The 21,282-nt window shown below is 41.9% G+C and overlaps 1 protein-coding gene across 3 annotated transcripts in view; it reads right to left on the bottom strand.

Annotated features, from left to right (window-relative positions):
* The window catches only part of SEPTIN6 (septin 6), a 72,112-nt gene that overhangs the window by 38,661 nt on the left and 12,169 nt on the right, over positions 1 to 21,282 (bottom strand). For all 3 annotated transcript variants that reach the window (XM_077145695.1, XM_077145697.1, XM_077145694.1), the window contains exons 2-3: positions 17,352 to 17,466; positions 9,597 to 9,792 (exon numbers count right to left, since the gene is read on the bottom strand). In XM_077145695.1, coding sequence (XP_077001810.1) covers positions 9,597 to 9,792; positions 17,352 to 17,466 — 311 coding nt within the window. The remainder of the gene's footprint in view (positions 1 to 9,596; positions 9,793 to 17,351; positions 17,467 to 21,282) is intronic.

Below are 21,282 nucleotides of genomic sequence, written 5' to 3'. Positions count from 1 at the left end.
AATTCATGAATCAAAAGCTGACTTTTTAAAATGTTTAAAATATATATTTTTTATTTTCAAATAATTTCAGACGTACAGTTGCAAAAATAATAAAAACTCCCTACAGAGAACTCCAACATTCCTCCATTCCACCAGATACTCAGATCCTCCAATTTGAACATTTTGCCACATTTGCTGTATTATTCTCTTTATACCTATCTATCCATCCATCCATTTATCTATTTTATGAGTCCATTTTCTGAACATTTGAGTGTAAGTTGTACATGTCATGCTCCTTGAGCACTTAATACTGTCACGTCCATTTCCTAAGAACAAGGACATTCACTTATGTAATCACCTTAAATACAGTTATCAAATTCAAGACATTTGACATTGATATAAAGCTTTCAGTTTATATTCCAAATTCCATGTCCCTAAAATGTTCCTTTGAAACTTTTCTCCCTCCTTATTAGATCTTTTAAAAATATTTTTATTGAGAAATATCCACACATGTACTGCCCAACCATATTATATAATCAATGGCTCACAATATCATCATAGTTGTGTATTCTTCACCATGATCACTTTTAGAACATTTGCACCACTCCAGAAAAACAAATAAGAAGAAAAAAAAAGAACTCATACATCCCATACCCCTTACCCCTCCCTCTCATTGAACCACAGTATTTCAATCTACCCAGTTTTCACCCTTTATCGCCCCCAAAATTATTTATTTTTTCTCCTTTTTTTTTTAACCATCTGTCTATAACCCTTATTTAAAAAGCATCAGACACAGGCTTTTCACAATCACACAGTCACATTGTAAAAGCTATATTGTTCTACAGTTTTATTCAAGAATCAGGGCTACTGGAACACAGCTCTGCAGTTTCAGTTACTTTCCTCCACCCACTCCAATGCACCACAAACTAAAAAGGGATATCTATATAATGCATAAGAATAACCTCCAGGATAAACTCTCAACTGTGAAATCTCTCAGCCACTGACACTTTATTTTGTCTCATTTCTCTCTTTCCCCTTTTAGTCAAGAAGGCTTTCTCAATCCCACTGATGCTGGGTCCCGAGTCATCCCAGGGAATCAGGTCCCATGTAGTGGGAGGGCAGTGAGTTCACCTGCCATGTTGGCTTAGAGAGAGAGGCCATATCTAAGCCACAAAAGAGGTTCTCTGGGGAGTGACTCTTAGGCATAATTATTAGCAGGCTTAGCTTCTCTTTTGTGGGAATAAACTTCACTGGGGTGAGCCCCAAGATTGAAGGCTCAGCCTATTGCATTAGCTGTCCCCATTGCTTGCGAAAATATCAGGAATTCCCCAGATGGGGAAGTTGAATACTTCCTCCCTTCTCCCCAGTCTCGCAGGGGACTTTGCAAATATTCTTTTATTCTCTGCCGAAATTACTCTGGGATATATCAGGGCATCACATTAACCTGCATCAGCCAACAAGATCTCACACCTTTTTCAAGTAAATTGACCATACAAGTTAAATTAGACAATGTGCTACCCAAAATCTAAATTTTGCACCAAATAAATCTCTCTCCCTTTGGTCTTGCACAGAGGTCTGTTTGGAAATATGGGCCATATTATCCTTTACCCAGTATTCTGATTTAACTTAGACCTATCCAGATCAGCTTCATTCATATCTCTAGATGAAGTCTGATTACTTTTTCAGCATTTTAAACAGTTGCTGAAGTGTGTAATTTTGACTTTCATAGATTCAGTGCTCTAACTCTGAATCTCCGGTGTCACAAAATACTCAAAGTTTCAGGGAACGCCCAGGTTATATACAAATAGCTCAGCATCTCAGATTTTAGAAATATCAGTTACAACTCCTGAATATATGTGACTGCTGTAAGAGCTTGCAATCTAAAAACATTTACAGTAGGTTCCAACTTGATAACCCATGTTTTCAACTTCAATTCACTGAGTTTGTATATTATAGTTAGTACATATGAGTGAGGCATGACAATATTTGTCCTTTTGTTTCTGACATTTCATTCAACATACAGTCCTTAAGGTTCATTCATCTGGTTGCATGCCTCACAACTTCATTTCATCTTGCAGCCACTCAGTAGTCCATTGTAGGTAAACTGCACAGTTCCCCCTTCCATTCCTCAGTCATTGTACCCTTGAGCCACCTCCATAAACACTAGTGTGCAAATGTCCACTCGTGTTTCTACTCTCAGTTCCTCCAGGTATATACCTAGCAACAGGGTTGCAAGATCCTATGGCAACCCCATCCCTAGTCCTTGTTAGATCTTGTCTAGGATCACATAATCACATACTGCATTTAACTGTTATTGTCTCTTTAATTGCTTTCTCTCTTTTTTAACTGAGGACATAAATAAAGACTGCATAAACTGCCCATCTCAACCGCTTCCAAGCATACCACTCAAATTACAGTCACCATGGTGTTTTACCCTTACCACCATCCATTAAGTAAAACTTTCCTATCTCCCTACAGAAACCCTACACCCATTATTCATTAAACTCCCCATCCCCACCCCCACCTTCCACGCCCACATGTGTCTCCATGTCTCCGGTAACATGTGTTCTGCTTTCTGTCTCTATGAGCTTGCATATTCTCCAGTATTTTCTTTGTAGTTACCATGGGGCTTAAATTCAACACTGCCAGGGCTTCTTAAACAATAGTGAGCCCTCAGCTCTTCCCTGTCCTGGGCTCCTCTGGACTGCTCCCCTCTCTCAGTGCTTCACTTCTCCTCCCCAGCCATCCTGCTGCCCCTACAGCCACCTTCTGCTCTAAGTAGGTCAGCTTCACTCAGCTCTGCCTCTGTTCTAATTTCCCTGTCTAACTGCTGCCTCTTGATCTGAGGGGCTTCTGTCCTTTGGGCTAGATGTTTGTTATTTAGGCCTTGGGCACTGAGTTTCCAGATTCCCAGAAGGGAATTTGATCAAAGGAGAAGCTGGGCCCAACCAATGCCTCCCACTTGCAGCTGCCCCCAACCTGAACCTTTTTGAAAGATCCCCTAGTAGAGAAGGGGAAAATGGCACTTAAAAAAAAAGAATCACAGAATCTTAGGTTCTGAGAGCTGCGTACAGAGGAGAGATCCGGGTGCAGTGTATGGCTGGAGCCCCAGAGAAAAATCTAAAAATACAGTCCTTTCATCCTACTGAGCAAAAATCGTTCTGAAGGGTAATAGCATCAAAGAATTTCTTGGTTGCAAAAAGCCTTAGAAGGTTACTGAAGAATTAGGAGTGTGTGTGTGTATGGGGCGGGTGAGTTACACCCCTTAGGCCTATCTAATTACTATTTGAATGATTGGCTGACTTGGATTTTCCAATAATGGCACTGTTTCTCCATTTCATAATTTTTTACTTCATTTTCCTGCTCTCCAAAGAGGGTCAAAGGAGAAAATAAGGAGTGTGCTTTTAGCTTTTTTCTTTCTGAATCTCTTTTTCCCTTCCTGCCCCTATCTTTCCACCACTCTGGCTCTCAGGGTCTCTGAAGATGGGCATGGACCAGTTAAACTAGCCAAGCAACCCACAGGATATGGTTTAGACTAATTCTAAGTGTGTGCCTGAGTCATCTTTGTCTTATTTGTCTTTGAATCCTCGGTGTTTAGCATGGTAGCCAAAATATAATAAAAATAATAAAAGTTCCATCTACCACTCTGTGCTTCTCTCCTGCCCCCAATGGCTCATCTTCCCCCAGTGGCCTTTTTTACCCCATGCTACTGCATGTGCTAGAAACCCTAGTCATTCTATGATTTACATACACATTATCTCTGGGTAGTTTCACCAACCTCTATAGCCCCATTCATCACCGTTTTCCTATCACACTTCCTAGACAAGTGGAAGTCAATCTAGTCTCCTTCCTCTCCCTCATGCCAGCCCTCTTTGCAAACCCAGCCATCAGAGGCTTCCCCACTGGAAACCCACAAGGCCTGGTCATAGAGACTGTACTCAAACACAACTCTCTCAGGCACCAAAATCCAGACACCATAAGGTCAGGTCTACTAGAATAATGCTGAAAGTTAACAACAGAGTGACAACAAGTAATTTGACACCTCTTCCATCCACCAGTGTATATTTCATTCACTCATTCATTCATTCATTCATTCCACACCTATGTATTGAGTACTCATTATATACAAGTTGGCTAACTTGTATTCATCCTCCAAGACTTTTAAGACTTAGCTCAGACTTTTCTGATCACCTGCTCTCCTCTCTCAGCAATCTCCACAATATATTTCCAGGACAAAGCTTGGCCAATGGCTACACTTCCAGTTCCCACAGTCTCCTATTACATATATCTGCTACTGTGCTTACCACATTATGCAGAATTTGCATACTTATTTGTCCCCTCCACTAAGCTGTGAGCTCTGTAAGTAGAGACTGTGCCTTATTTCTTAGTTTCCCTGCCACCTCATGATGTTCCCTGCACACAGTAGACATTTAATATTTTATATACTCAACAAAACTTTCCAAATCAATTTGGTTACTGAATCTTATGGATTCTTTCTCTCATCCTTGCAGCTTCTGCTCATCCCCGCAGCTTCTGTTCCTGTTCAAGCCCTCATCATCATGTCAAGTCATGCCTGATCCCACTGTCTCCCTCTAGATACTGTCTTCATTTTCTCAGCTCAGACAAGCTTCTTAAATGAACAGTCTACACTCATTTTATCTGCTTTTCTTCAAAACTTCATTCCTTTTAATTTATTTGTAATTATGCAAGCAATACATGTATATATTCTCCTCTCCTCAGAGGCAATCACCATTTTCAGGGCGTCAACTATCCTTCCAGACATTTTATTATGCGTTGACATACATAAAAAGAGAGAAATGTTTGCTGTTTGATTGGGAGGGGGCATGGATTCATACAAACGGAATCAAGATCTATGTATCAATCTAAATTTCCTTTTTTCACCTAACAACATGTCCTAGAGATCTATCCATGTGAGTACATCGAGATCTACCTCATTCTTTTTACCTGCCAAATACAATTTTGTGGTAAGATTGTACCATGGTTCATTTAAGTCCTCTATTGATAGAAATTTAGATGGTTAAAAATGTTTTACTTGATAATCAATGGTGCAGGAAACATCCTTTCTCTATGCTTCTTCATCAGTATGTGCACTTGTTGCTCTAGGCTGTATACCTGAAGCGGAACTGCTGAGTTATAAGGTATTTGCATTTTGAATGAGCTCAGTTTTTATTCAATATCTCATGGCATTCTCTTTTGTGGCTATTAATCCAAGCAACAATAACACTTGTGAACATACCAATGGGCACTCCCCCACCAAAATTTTCATACTCTAGCATGAGAAATTTTATATTTGCATTTCATGTCATAAGATCAGATTTAATGATAAACTGGATTATTTTGCTTGTGTACCTTGCTAAATATTTAGATAATTAGGTAGGCCAAATAAATATCTCAAGTTTATTTCTATATTTTACCTAGAAATTATGAAATGTGATTGAACTAATTGAAATGAATTTTTAATTTAGTAAAAACCCCATATTTTCTTATTTTTATTGATGAATACATTATTTCATATATGGAAATGGAATGATAAACTAATTCCTTAAGATCTAATTCTTCTCCCTAACATCAGAAGTAAAACTTGATCATTTTGGACATAATTTAAGGCAGAAATGTTCCAATGTTTACTGCAGTGGAATGTGAAAGATAGTAACTGCAAGTTTAAAGCAAACATGAGATGGGATGGAAAAATATTCAGTAGACAGGATGGAGCAGGTGTCACATTGGGCCATAAACTGTGATGGAAGATTAAATGGCAGTTATTATTTTAAGCACTTTTTAATGTCCATTTTTCACATTAAAAATTTTGATAGTGCCAAATTTGTCCTCAAAAAATCCATATCAATTTACGCTCTACCGACATGAATGAAATTACCTGGTGATAGTAGATATTATACCATTTTTTATTTTTTGCATATCTGAAAAATAAATGTTTTATTGCTTCATTTTACATTTCCCAGATCACTGGTGAAGTTTTGATTGAGAATCATTTCATATGTTGATTGGCCATTTAAATTTCCCCTTCTATCAATTACCTGTTTATTTTCCATTGAATTGCAGAAGTTCCTTTTACTTTTCAGAAAAATCTTTCATCTTCTATATAGGTTGCAAATACTTTCTTCCCATCTGCAGCTTGTTTTTCTTTTGTTCATGGTATCTTTCAATACCCAAAGGTATAATTTTATTTCAATGAATTTAAATCTTTTCCTGTATGACTTTTGGATTTTCTGTCATAATAAGAAAAGCCTCCTCTACCTCCAAGGTTATTAAATTATTCTCCTAAACTTTCTCTTTATATTTTTATAATTTGCTTTTAACCCAACTAAAACTTATTTTTGTGAATATTGTTTGTGTCATTATTTTTCTTCCTAAATGTATGGCCAATTTTCCTAGCATCATTTCTTAAATAGACCATTCTTTCTCTGCTGATTTACATATGCTAAGTTTCCATATAAACATGAATCTGATCCTGGTTTCACTTTTCCATTCTTTTACACCTTTTGTTATTGTGATACCTTTACTTCCTTACCTCCTATCTCTTTACTTTAGCCATGATAGCAATCTAGCCTCTACCTACTATTCCCATGAAATTACTTTAATATTATGCTTAATGTTCAGCTTAATGCTGCCAACCCCAGTGGTAATTTTTTTGCTTCTTATCTTTCTGACCACCATTTATCATTCCCTCCCTTATACTACATGATACAATTCTCTGTTTATTCTTCTACCAAAAAAATAGTGGTCATACAAATATCTTCCATTTATTTGGAAGTTAGTCTGTGCCAGGCATCACTCCAAGCATTTCAGGTACTATACATGTCAAGTATGTCTCAAAATAACCCTCTAAGATAGGTATTATTTTTGTCATCATCCCCACTTTATAGCTGAGAAAACTAGGCACAGGAAACTTAAGTTTCTTTCCCAGGGCCGCTGGGCTAATAATGGCAAGATGGGATTTGAACCCAGGTCTGAGACTAAAGTCTAAATTCCTAAGCACTCCCCTCACCAGCCTGTCCTTCTCAGGCTCCTTCTTGAGTGTCTTCTTCTCCAGCATCTTTCAAGCAGTGGATTTCCCCAGGATCTGGCCTTAGTCACTGTTCTTTTCAGTATAGACAAGCTCCCTGGGTAAAGCAGGGCACTCTGATGTCCTGTTTCAGTGTGGATATACTGGCATGCCTATGTCAAATGGCCCTGTCAGCATGTAGAAAACACTGCTTTTTATTACAGACCCCTGGAGATTACTCCACCCCTGCTTCCCAGCCCAATTTCAGCAAGGCTTTCATTCTAATTGAGTCTGTACTTTTTTTCATGAGTATGCATCACATTTATAATCAGGGAAATCAATAAGGATATTTTAAATATACAGTGTAAGTAGATAAGCCTCTAAGAAGCTGTATCAGTTCAGTCCTCCCAGCCACATCATCATTAAGACATTTTCCAATGTTAGATATGTTGAATATATGCTACTGAAAGAACTGTGAGAAATGTGATTGAGGATTTCCTGAGCAATCTGCAGCTGAGAACAAGCAGTTATATCATGGTGCAAACTTCCTCTCTCCCCAGGGTCTAGTTTATTCTAAACCAAACAAGGGTAACACAATAAGTAAGCCTATAAAAAAAGCAAAGGGGTTCTTCTTCTGGAATCCAAATGGAAAACAGAATTCATTCAGTACAATTATTTAAAAGCTAAATATATTTATTCATTGTAAGAAAATGAGTATGAATGGTATAACTCTAAGGGTGAAACAAGAGAACTTGAGATACAGATCATCTAAGAAGCAAGAGAATCCTCAAAGATGAGCAGACACCTTGCTCAGAATGATGAATATCCCCTCTGACATGAGCATGAGTGATAACCATGTGACTGACTCCTCATTAAATGTCGTGTGACTACCAGATGGTGTTTGACCCCCAACTCATCCCTGACCCTACCCCTTATCACATCCTCATCTCTGAGTCACTTTGTACCACATTCACAAATCCCAGCAGTCTCTCCTGGTTCTCCTTCTCCTCTCGGATTATTCCTGTTCAGTCTCTTTTCAGGGTATCTTTTCCTCCATCTGTTTACTTAGCATCCCAAGGCTTTTTGTATTTAACCCAGAGTTATTCTCACTCTATTCTGATCCCTGGGCGACCTCACATGCTTCTACGGTTGGAATATATCACCTATACTCTGAGAAGCCAAATCTCTATTTCTTGCCCAGACATTTTTCTGACCTCCAAACTCTATATTCAACTGTTTACCACTGAAGATCATCACATATCTAGATCTTTCCACAAACAGCTCAAATTCAACATGTCCCAAACACTGCTCATCATTTAAAAATCTGCTTCTATTACATCTTTTACTGAATGCCACCACCAGTTGTCCACTCTCTGAACAGAAATATGGGCCTCATTCTAGATTCTTCTTTTGCCTTCACAGCCGCACACCAAGTCCCTCCCAAGTCCTACTGATTCTGTCTACTCAATATTTATCAAATCTGACTCCTCTTCCCTATCTCAGCACCAATTTTATAGCTTTCCTCAAGATAATTGGTCCAATAGTCCCCTAACCAGTCTCCCTCCTCTTCCAGACTATTTCCATATTATTCCAAAATACCTTTCTCAAAGGCCAATCAGATCACATCATTCTATTTCTTAAATCTTCCAACAGCTCCATGTTAGCACATTATAAAAAGCTTTCCAGGATCTGGCTCCTGATTACTTCTGTGGGCTCATCTCCCCCTATTTTCCTCTTAGCTCACTCCAAGTTCTAGCCCAGAGGCAGATACAGGTTTCTTGGGGCTTTGGGTTTACACAATTTTGAAAGGTCCTCCAAGAAGAATAATATATTGCGAGTAAAAATTAGTTACAGGGCCTTGGAAGGGGACTGTGCAAGTAAGGCCCTAAGCTTGTTTCATTAGCTTCACAGTAATGCCTCCTCTAGTCTCGCCCAAAAGAGCAAACTACAGTTCCTTACAAGATACCATAATCTTTCAAAACTCTTTGCTTTTGTACAAGCAGCTATCTCTGCTTGGAATGCCCTTCCCTCTCTCACCTTGTCTGTCTGGCAAAATAGTTCATCCTTTAAGAGCCAGCTCAGGTGTCATCTCCTCTGTGAAGGCTTCCCTGTCTTCCCCATATGAATTGACTGTTCTCTCCTTTGAATTGACTGAACACTCCTTTGTGTTCACATTGTAACTCGTCCTTCACAGAACATATCACAAGGTAAGGAATTATTTGCTTAAAATCATTCTTCCCTGTGAGTGCCTCCAGAGCAGACTAAGTCATTCATTTTTAGATTCAATGACTAGAGTATGGCAGTACCTGGCACAAGGTAGGAGCTCAATTAACACCTCCTGAATTGAAATTGAGAGCCCACCCTTGTATCCTTGAAAGACGCCCTTCTTTTGGCAAAGCGTGTAGAGCAGAACAGTTGCTGTAGACAGGGGCCCTTGGTGGGGGCAGTGCTTGTGAGGTAACTGCTGTCTGTCCATGCCATTCTGAGAAGAGGAACAGGCAGAACCCTGACATCTGTGGTCTCTCCAAGATCCCCATGGTAAGCCCTTCCCTGTGGCTCACCACTAGCCCTCCCACCACACCGCCTTCCTTACCTGTCTTCCTTATTGATCTGATCCCCAAAGCCCACAGTGCTAACAATTGTGAGCTTTAGCCCCACATTGCTCTCTTGGAGGTCATAGGTATTAGACCGGAGCTGGACACCTGGTTGCGTGTGGGTGGCTGGCTCCCCCTCAAACTTGGTGTTGAACAGAGTGTCCATGAGGGTTGACTTGCCCAGACCTGTCTCTCCTGTAAAGCAAAAGGATACATTATGGTTCAGCCATACAATGACTATGCAGACATTACTAATCATGTCTCGGGTGCATATTTATTGACACAGGAAAATGTGCAAGACAAACTACTAAGTGAAAAGCATAGAGAATGGTAAGTACTGTATGATCTCAGTTAAGTAAAAACAAAGCTGAAAGGAACTGCACCAGCTTATTAGCAGGAGTTATCGCAGGAGAGTGGAATTGTGGTAATTTCCCTGGTATTCCTCATACACTTTTGTGCTATTTGAAAATTTTACCAAGACTACGCATTGCTTTCATAATCAGAAAAAAAAAACTGTCATAGGCAGTGAGGGAGCAATATAGTTATGCCTAGAAAAAGACTTGAAGGAAATATAATACACTCTTATCAATGGTCATCTCTGGGTATGGGATTATGTGAGATTTTCATTTCCCTCTTTATGCTATATTTCTGCATTTTCCAAATTTTCTACAAGGAACATGTATATGCTTCATAATCAAACTCAAAAAGCTATTGGCATGGCTTGGCTATCAATTAGCTCTGGGACAAATAGCCCAATACGTTTCTAGACTAAAAAGACTTTTTACATTTAAAAAAATCAAAAGGCTATTTTAAATTTAAAAGCAAAAGGACAGTGGTCCTTTGTCAAATAGCTATCCCCCTCCTCCCTGCCAGATCCCCCAAAGTTTATCCCAGAGGAAAGACTGTGTAGACCCTTGGCTCCTCTCTTCCCATCCCATTGAGCTTTCAGTGAGACCATTTTTTTTGCTCCTGGGCAGGGAAAGTTGTGCGCCACAAATTATTCTTTACCTTGAATTTCAAACAAACCAGCCATTTGTTTGCTTAACTAACAGGCAGCTGGATGCTAATAAATTAAACCATTGGAATTTCAAGTCCTGAATTGCACACTAGGGAGGCGAATGGGGAAAGGGCTGTGGATTGCTGGCGAAGGATTTGTTGCGGGGGGGGGGGGTGGAATTCCTGGGAGAACGAAGGACGACAAGCCACTTCCAGGAGCTAAGAAATCTTTAGAGAAAAGGGACATTACAAGAAGTCACAAGTTCAAGCTAGGCAAGAATCTGAAATGAGGCCATGAGCTGGGCTGGGCACAAGCTTCTTGCAATCTCCATGTATCCAGACTGTATTTGGCCTCCTACCCTATTCCAAGTGATTCAGGAATACCAGGAATACCAGATTTAGGAGTTAATTACCCTGGACTGCCCTTTGAATACAAAGGCTACCTTTCTATTCTGCTATCATATCCCCTCTTCGCTCTTTCCCCCTTCCCCAGCCTGTGAGGTATGAGAATTGGCCTGCCTTTACAGTAGGGACTGGGTTTGTTTTGGGCAGACCCTGGCAAATCCCCCTTTATAACTGACAGCATATGTTTGCAAGGTGCTCTGGGTGTATCTAGCTTTGCATCTCCCACCACTCTTTTATCCCGAATCATGAGCAGGAGGTGCTTGTAAAAATATCTATCCATGATGAAAAGATTTCTGTGGGTGGAGAGAGAGAGGGAACAAGGAGAATATTCAATTCAGACTGGCTACCTGGCCCCCAGTCCAATTTCACAGCCAAGTGGTCGACTGCCAGAGTGCAGGGAAATGATTCCTCTCACAGATCAGGTTTCCAGCCAGGATCTGCTATACCCATTAGCAGCAAAGACTCTCCAAGAAGAGGCCCCTTTCTTCCCTGAAGGAACAGGAAGTATCTGGATCCCCAGAAAAATTTGGTGAGGTGGGCCCTTTATAATGGGGTGGTGGCAGACTTGGTCAAGCAGCAGAACATTCTATCACCCTCCCCTCTGACCCCTCTTCACCCCCACTCCCCACCTCCCCATACTCCACGCAAAGGGTATGTGTATGCAGCTCCACTGGGTAAATGAGGTCAGCTCCTCTGAGGTGGGAACACAAGGGTGGTTCCCTCTTCTTAACTTGCCTCCCCTCTGGGTGCTAGCCTGTTTTTGTATATGCCTAAAGAATTTTCCATGTGCATCCCTACCCACTGCACCCTCCCCTCCTCCATCTACTCCTTGAACTCCTCTGGTGAATGCCTGCAGCTACTTGAGAGTGTGGGCCCTGGTTCCCCAGCACCCAGAACTGATTCCCTGGTCCCTTGATCTTAGGAGCTCTCAGAAAGCAGGGGATGAGGCATCTTCCTTTACTCCCCAAAGTGCTTGACATGAGGTTCACACAGAAGATCTCAGAAGCTGTACTACTGAGTGAGGGACTCACCCTGTTTGCACAGCTGGAGAAATGGAGGCCGGGGGCCAGGCAGGGCTGGGCTGGGCTGGGCAGGGCAGGGCAGGGAGGAGCAGCAGGGAAAATGACCATGCAGATGCCTGCCAGCCCAAAGGGAGTGTGGAAATTAGGTGCCCAATGATTAATGTCTGGAAGAAAAGAACCCGCGGGTGTCTAGGTAGCCATGATAAATGCAAGGTTAGAAGAGGGCAGAAAATCCAGGGAGCATGTCCTCTGGCCTCTGGCTATAGAGTGCTCTGGTTGCAGTTTTCTATCAGCGTAGAGGCCTGGAAGAAGGGGGGTGGGGAGGGCAGGGAGGGCTCCTCCTCAGTGGCTGGCACAGACCCAGCCTCAGCCTAGGATGCTGAGCACTCCTACAGCTGCCCTGGGCCCAGTATGGTTGGGGCAGGGGGAAGGACCCACATGTGGCCCAAACCACAGCCTGAGATCAGATTAGCAGATTCCAAGCCCCTGCAGGAAGGTGGGGACATAGCAATTAGATTCACAGGAAACCTGAGGAGTCTCAAGGGGTCAATTTCTCTCTTTCTCTCTTCCTCCCCAGATCTCCTAGAGCTCTTTATGGTGGGCAGTAGAGTTTCTTAACCCTTTTTAACTCGTGTTCCACTAGCCAAGAGGATTTCTTCTCACTTTATTTAATGTAGATAGCATTCGGAAAACAACAGGCTTTTCAATAATTTGAATTTTTTTTTTTGTATGCTGTATAGCAGGGTCACATTTCATTCATTTTTCCATGCTAGTTAGTATCCCATTATTGCAGCACCATTTGTTGAATTTTTGTTGGTTTGTTTGTTGTTTGGGAAGTGCGTGGACTGGGAATCGAACCTGGGTCTCCCACATGGCAGGCAAGAATTCTACTACTGAACTACCCTCACACCCCCTCAATATTTTGAATTTAAAGCACACAATATGAAATATGCTTTCTCAACCTCTACTCCCTGGGATAGTTGGATGTCAACCTGGGTTAAAAACCACTGTACTAAAGAAAAGGTCAGCCCTTTCCTTGTTTGCTATCACTATTTGCATCCTCTGGCACCTTGTACAATTAAGTCCTTGCAGGTAATGAAATGAAGAGTCCTAGCCAGGTTATCACTAAGTTACTGTACGACCTGAGCCAAGGCCTATCCCCTCTCTGGGCCCCACACTTTCCATAAAATAAGAAGGATGGAGTAATAATAAAAATAGTTGTCATTTATGGAGCACTTACTATGTGCCAGGAATTGCTGTAAATACTTTACAGGCATTTTCCTCTTCATTTCCCACAAGCCTTTTCCTCAATTTACAGATGGGTTAACCAAGCCATTTGCCAGCTATGAGAACTTCGGTTGGATGCTCAGTCTCTCTGCACCTTACCTTCCTCACCTATCAAATGAAGAGCAAGTAACTGGTCCAAAGCCACAAACCACTGACCGGCAGAGCCAGCATTTGGATCCAGGCAATCTGATACTGGAGCCCATGTGTTAAACACATTTTAACAATATGTTCTAGTGCTTTCCATAGGGATGATATGGCTGTTCATTCAGTCACTCAACCAATACTTATAAAGCCTCTAATGGGAGTCAGACACTGTTACAGGTGTCGAGGATACAACAATGAACAAGACAGACATGATCCCTGTTCTCATGGAACTCATGGTCATGTACAACTAAAGTCTCTTCCAGCTCTGAATGTTAGAATAACCAAGAGAAATCTCTTAGTGCAACAGGAAAGTGTCCAAAAGGAAACACTCCCAGAACTCTAGTTGGCTAAGGTTATCTATGGACAGGGACAAGGTCATGCCTGGCTCTGTGACTTCACCCTCTTCTCTTTCCTGATCTTGCAGAAAGCTGGCAGCCAATGGTGCGCTGGAGCCAGCTCATACTGGTTCATGCATCTCTTCCAAGTTCACATTCAGTGACATTGTGTCAGTAACCTAAAATCAGCTACAGTGGGAGGAATTACACCATGGAAACTGGCCAATGCTACAAACCATGGCTATTTTTTCCTGAGAACCAGTTGTTAACCACTGACCAGCATACCATTGCAAGCAGCCTCTTTCCCCAAGACAGAAACCACTGACCTCTGACCTTGACAGACTACTAGCTGTCCTTTCCCCTCCTCCTATAATGAACCTCAATCCTGCTTCTATTGTGTGTGTTTTTTTCCAAGTTCACCGAAGCCCAGTTGAGCCTGGAATCTTGAGCAGCTTTAAAGTAAATATTATCATTATGACCCTCTGTGCTCCTCACAGGCATTATTGTTGCTGGCACATTCAGAGGGATGAATCTCTTTGGGGCACTTTTTCAGCAATGGAAAGGAACAAGCCCCAGATCATTTGCCCTGCTAGTTCCAGTGGTTCCTATGAGGCCTCCTAGGGTAGATCTAGGATCATAAGATCCTTAAAATTTCCAAAGCTAAAGGATTAATATATTGTTTATGGTGGAGGGAACCTCATCTCTCAGTAATTATTGTCAAATCTAGATTATCTGTTGGAGAGGAGTCATAATATGCTTATGTCCATATGTCTAGCCCTCTAAAACCTAATAGTAATAATTATAAGATATATACCATTTATTGGTACTCTTACATATAAAGTTGGCTCTGGATTCATCAAAATTCTCCCTCTGTCTCAATGTCAACATGCACATGAGCATAAGCTTGTGCACTTACACATAGGATTCTCACTGTGCTGGGCTTGGGCAGACAAATAGCAGCCCAGCACCAAAGTAAACAATAAGGTGACAAAAATATCCTAGGTCTCTGTTAATAATCAAAGTTAGTTCTACCATAATTTTACTCTCAAAATGCCCTATCAAAAAGTACCTTTGGGGAAATATATCCTGTGCCTAAACAGAATCTTTTCATATCAATCATTAAGGGAATAAATCTGATAGTAATGCACGGGCGGTAGGCATGAAAGTATGGGCACTAAAAATTCGTCAAGGGAAAAGATCACTTCAGCAGCCAAGCTATCAACCCCTTGCCAAATCAGTGTCAGGATCCAGCTTCATGGCTGGGCTGAGATTGCAGCCGGATAGCCACCCCAAGCCACCCATGACCTTGGCCCAAATTGTGGGTTCTCTGAGCAATGACAGGTTTGCAAGCACAGCAAGAGAGCAGGATGCATGATTTTTAGGCTTTTTGGACCAGAGATGAGGAAAGAAATCAACCCAGTCCAGACTGTTCTATTTGATGGCTGCACCTATAAGTCTAAGAAGGGAGCTACTAGGACAGCCATGACTTAAAACGTGACAATTGGGGAAAATAAGATGGTGCAACTTCTTGGGGGTGAGAAGACCTCCTTTCTACCCCATTCCACTTGGATTGTCTGCTCTGGGCAGTTCAGCAATTCCACCCCAGTAGGTATACTCTGAAGCACCTGTGGCTGTATAATGCTTAGATGGGTACTAGAGGACAGGGAGTTGCTATTTCACCCACCTACTTTTCCTTGAGCATGGCTGTCCCTTCCTCTAAGCTCCCAAGGTCGCCTGTGATCTACCTGTCAAATTACTGTACACTTCCACTCTCAGAGAGCCATTCTGATTTAAGCAGCCTCCCTCCTAAAGCTTTAATAGCCCACCCAATTTTACTTGCGTGAAATGTTGCTTAAGTTGGGCCTGTCATTTCACTTCTTATCTCCTCAACTTCAGTACAGGTCATATAGAGCTCTGGGAGGAATGCCAAGGGAAACCAACATGTTTGTGCTGGAATTCTGTGGCAATCAAATATTATGTGAAATAAGTTGGCTATCACATGAACATTAGAAATCTTGTGAGTTAAACAGATTTAGCAGTGTTAAGATCGGTTGATCTTGACATTGATTACCACAACTTATATTTATTTTGTATCTCAATCCTAAGAGCACCTAATTATAACCACGAGTAGAGGTGGAATATTTAAGAGCCTAGGACTGGACTTAGGGTACATGATGTGTAATTCTGTGAAGCAGTTATTTTCATCTCACAAGTTCCAATGCTGATGTAGTAGGAGTGAGTCATTTAGCTAGTAAGTGAGCCTAGCTGACTGTCCACTATCCATATTTAGGAATGGCTTTGTTGTTTTTTAGTTGACCTTGAGTGTGCAGTCATTCTCCTACAGAAAATGACCTGGAAAAGAGTGCTAGGGGTATAGGAGAGGAGAAAATAATAATAACCTTAGAGAAAATGAATGACCTTAGTGAGAAAACAAAATTTTACATTAAGGAGCAAAATATCCATGTCAGTGGTGGTTCAGATCTACAACGTGAATGAGTGCCTTGTATGTTCTATACAGAAATAAGAAAAGGCAATTAGCAAAAGTATTGAAGTGCTTCAACCAGTGTGAAAACTGACTTTATTATGGTAGTTAGGCAATCATTAAGGTTCAGAAGGGGGTCACTGAAAATTTGCAGGTAAGCTTTACTGCACTATATGGTGAAAGTTATATGCTATGATTGTGTTAGCAAATTTGGGATTCTGAAAGTCTAAGGAGAGATTCTTAAGAAGAATCTCATATTTGCTGGCTTGCTGCTTGACAGTTTCCAAAGCGCTGGGTCCTCTGCCACACTTATTCTGTGTTGCCTTGGGTTGCCTGCCTTATCCTTCACAAGTCTCTGGGTCTCCTTCTCTTCCCCATGACCATACAAATGATGCTCACTCTGCTCATTTAACAGAGTCCTAGTAAGGACCAAAGAGCTCCTATGGGAAAGCATTTGAGATGAACAATGAGGGGTTAATGCTTTCATTCATTTCACATAAAGCATGACTGAACTCTTTGTGTGCTGTGATTAGCACTAGGGACATAGAGGTGACTAAGACGTAGTTCCCACACTTGAGACTAAGTGCCCGGGGAGAGATATACTTAAGGGGAATAAAAGAACTTTGCACACAGTTGTACAGTCCCTATACTTAAGTTTAAACTGTACCAAGTATAGCAGGGCTGTAGAGGAAACAGATGGACCTAACCCACTGCCCATAGCTGGTGGGCAGGCATCTTCTCTTGGCCATTACCTCCCTCCTAATTCCACTCTGGATCTTGTTTTCTGCAGTCAAGACGGACTTGACGACAGTAGCTGAGCCAGCCAGCTCCCTCACAAAATTTCCACTGGGTCTCATACAGCTCAGTTTCCCTCAAGTTATAGCCCATCATTCTGATCCAGCCAGGGCAAAATATTAACTATGGCTGGCCATTTATTAAACAAGCAGAAGGATAAAAGAAGGGGGGGCACTTTTGCAAATAGATCAGAATGACACACTATTTAATATAATTACCTGCAAAGCCACATCCAGCCATTAAGGATCTATATTCTGTAATAGAATTTCCTGCTATGGAAATACTCACCCACGCACAGGATGTTGAAGCAGAAGCCCTGGCTGACTGACTTATTCACCAGCTGGTCAGGCAAGCTGTCAAACCCCACGTGTCCAGCCAAAGGGACAGTTCGGCAACCTTCACCCTGATTTGGAAGGGGAGGGAGGGGAGAACATAAAAATGTGCTTAAAAGCAATCTGGGTCTTGCTTTTCCATCCAGATGTTCTCCCGTCCTAGGAAGTAACACCCACCCAGGCAAAATGTGTCATCTCCTCCCTCAGCTACTCCCCACTCTAAAGCAAATTAGCCCATCAGTTTGGAGATCATGCATCTTGGGTACAGATATTCTCTAGACTCAATAATGAGCATCACCATAGTTCCAGACACAGCAAACTCCAGAGGGGGCTCATAAGGGGAGGGAGAGTAGAGTCAGGGGATGAGACGCAGGCAGCAGCGACTCACAGACTTGGGTTAAATCTTGACATAATCACAAGCAGGAGAACCTCTCTGAGACTCAGCCTCTTTCCAGGTCTATCATATGAGACAACATTACTACCTTTCTTAGGGGTGATTGGGAGACCTGAACGTGTTAATATATATAATGAGCTCAACATAATGCCTGGTACAACATTAAGTGTTCAGAAACTATTACAAAGAGACTTTAGAAAGCAATTAATCTTCTCTCTAAGACATTTTGGATATCTACAAAGGTAGCACAGTGCAGAAGTTAAGAGCAGACCTAAGTTAAAGTCCCACCATCTCCACCTTCTGGCTGTGTGACATTACTTCAAGTTTCCCCATCTATAAAATTGGGAAATAGCAGTTACAACCTCATAGGACTGGTGTGAGGATTATATGGGATAATGCTCCTCAAGCACTTAGCACAGTGCCTAGTATATAGTAAGCATTCAGCCCACAGGAGCTGCTGTTATTGTTGCACTGTGAAGTTATCCTCCCACTCAAACCCCTGAACTGACACTTAATGTCATGGGATGCTCATGGCTCCCTCTAACTAGAGGGAGTTGCCTCCATGCTTCCCCAGGTTCCATAGGGGTCAGCCAAACCACTCCCAGCCCTGGAAAGCAAAGAGCTTTGTTCATTAATGGTTTTACATAACAGAGAGAGCTTCAAACTAGGGCAGGCTTCCAGGGAGTCAGGGGCAAGGACAAAAGGGGCCTGCATGTACTCCAGAAATATGCCAACTGTCAACCATCACAGGGGAGGGGAGAGGAGAGAGGAGAAGGGAAGCTGGAAAGAGAGGAGCTAGACAAGAAAGGTGGGCTATGTAAGGAGTCAGAGTTTCTGTTGGGTGGGGCAGTATCAAGATTTCCGTTACCAGAAAGGTGCCAAGGTCAATCCGAGAAGGGCCTGGTTAGTGCCAGGAGGTCTGCGCCAAGATCCCAGGCTGTGGTAATAGGCAATCATTATGCTGTGCTAGACCTGCGTTTAGACTAGGTCCAAAGCAGGGGTATACTGTGAAGCTGAAAGGGCTGGGGCCGGGATGGCAAGGGAGCACCTCAGCAGCCAACATTATCAGAACTGGTTCCAAAATAGCCCCTTCACCCAGTTTGAGATCCCACTCCCACTGGCATCACTAGATCCTCCAGGAATGACAGGCCTAGGGCCGATGACTGCCATCTGGCAAGTTCATTACCCTCATACCTCTCACCCCACATCCTCCCAGCGGAGCATTCCTCAGAGAAGACCGATAGGTCATCATTCAGTCAGGGTTGGACTACTCTGTGCCCCTCTGGGGCACCTGAAGACAGTTGAACTTCACGAGTGGCTCAGGTCATACAGGGCTTTGCTCTGTCCCCTCCCACTCCCTTGCCCCTGTTTCCCCTCCTTTTTATGAAAGCATATTGAGGAATATTATTTTCCACCTGAGAGGCACTTGACGTTGTATGTTTTTGACCATGAAGTAAATTTTAAGAATAAGATGTGGTGCCCTCCCCACTGCCCTCCCTGTCTTTAGTTTGAAAATCCCCTTTCCTCTCCTTTTTGGCACTTGTACCACAGGCTTTGGGGCACTGGAAGTTTCATGGTGCTGAATTTGGAGAAAGGAAGAAGCAGCCGAGGGTGACAAAATATGACTCAGAAAAACTCAACTCTGAGTCCATCCCAATTTCTGATGCCTACTGTGTAAGAATGTCCATTGGGCTCTTTTTTTTTTTCTTTTTACGTGGGCAGGCTGCAGGAATCAAACCCAGGTCTCTGGCATGGCAGATGAGAACTCTGCCAATAAGCAACCGTTGCCGGCCCTATATTCCTTCTTATAATCTGAATTTACACTTAGTAGAATGTGGATGTTTTCTTGAGTAATTAAGTATACTGCTATCAAAGTTGTTTTTCATTGTTCAACTATATATGTGCCTTGTGTATTTGTGAGTTACCTATTCATGTCTTTGCCCATTTCTATAAATGGGTGTTTGTCTTTTTCTTCTGGATTTTTAAAAGCATTTTGTATATTGAGGAAAATAAGGTAGCTTCGAATTTATGGTAAGATACCCAAGAGTAGAAGCTATCCAGGAAGTAGTTAGCAATATGGGGTTGTGGGCACAGAGAAAATTCAATACTGAGATAAAAATTTAGAAGTGAAAGGTATGAAACTGGATGCATTCTCCAAGAGACAGTACAAGGAGAGAAGAACTAAAGACTGAGTATAATGGTGCACGGGTGGTTCAGTGGTAGAATGCTTACCTTCCATGCAGGACACCCGGGTTTGATTACTTGACCACGCCCCCCCACCACCAAAAAAAAAGAAACTGACTATAGGAAATGCCCATAAGTAAGGAATGGCAAGATGAAGTGGATTCTGTGAAGAGGGCAACATGATAAAAAAAAAAAAAAAGTAGGAGAAGACCAATAGTCTTCTCTCGCCAAGGCCAAGGGAGGAGTGGAGAAGAATTACAGAGAAACAGCTGTCGATTTGGATTTAGTGAAGGTCATTGGTGACTTCTAGAATCCCTATTTCTTTGGTATCTGTTACCTGATACCAGCTTCCTTTTAGCTCCTCTCAGACTGGTGTCCAATACACTTAAAGTCACTGAAGTATTTGGGGCCTGGGAGACATAGGTTCTGGTAAATGGGCTTTACTTGCTAACCAAGATTTAAGCAGCAAACTTGTTATCTCTACCCTGGTAGCTGAGAAACTTCAAAAATGTCTTTGTATGGTTCTTGCTTTACGTAATCCTGTCTAGCGAGGCACCACTCATTCTTGCTTTGATGAATCTTATAAGATGTCAAGGTCATCATTATGTATTATCAGTCCCCATTGTTCAGAGCTAAAGACGTAAAGGTAAAAAGGACAGGACATTGGGCTGAATGTACACTAAGGCCAGGACAGCCCATGGAAGTTTTTTTCCTCCTCCCTCGCTCCGGTATATTATCTTCTACTTTCTCCTTAAAGTGGCCTGAGGGAGATCCTGATTACCTTGATTATAGTTAATTGGATGTTCCCTGGGCTACAATGGGCATAAGAGGAGATGGAATTGACAACCTGGCCCAGCATGTCTAACACTAAAACTTCAAGGTGCCATTTTGAGTGCCAAGTGGTGTTCAAGCCTTGAACTGAAATGCTAGAAAGGACACACCTACCAAAATTTTGAACTGCACCTTCTCTAGGAATCTATTCTACAGAAACTTACATTCCTGTATGAAGAGTTATGTACAAGGAAAGTCATTACAGCATTGTTTACAATCTTAAAAAACTAGAAACAACCTAAATATCCAGTAACAGGAAAATATTTAACTAAATTATGGTACATGCATATTCTGGAATATTCTGTAGCAAGTAAGAAGAACGCAGTAGGTCTATAGGTACTGATGTGAATATCTCCAAGACAAACTATATTGTAGAAAAATGAAGTTATACATGAGTGTTCTAGTTTGCTAGCTGCCAGAATGCAATATACCAGAGACGGAATGGCTTTTAACAAGGGGAATTTAATGAGTTACTAGT

The sequence above is a fragment of the Tamandua tetradactyla genome, chromosome X (genome assembly GCF_023851605.1).
Source record: "Tamandua tetradactyla isolate mTamTet1 chromosome X, mTamTet1.pri, whole genome shotgun sequence".
NCBI lineage: Eukaryota > Metazoa > Chordata > Mammalia > Pilosa > Myrmecophagidae > Tamandua > Tamandua tetradactyla.
This window is presented reverse-complemented; position numbering and strand designations above follow the sequence as displayed.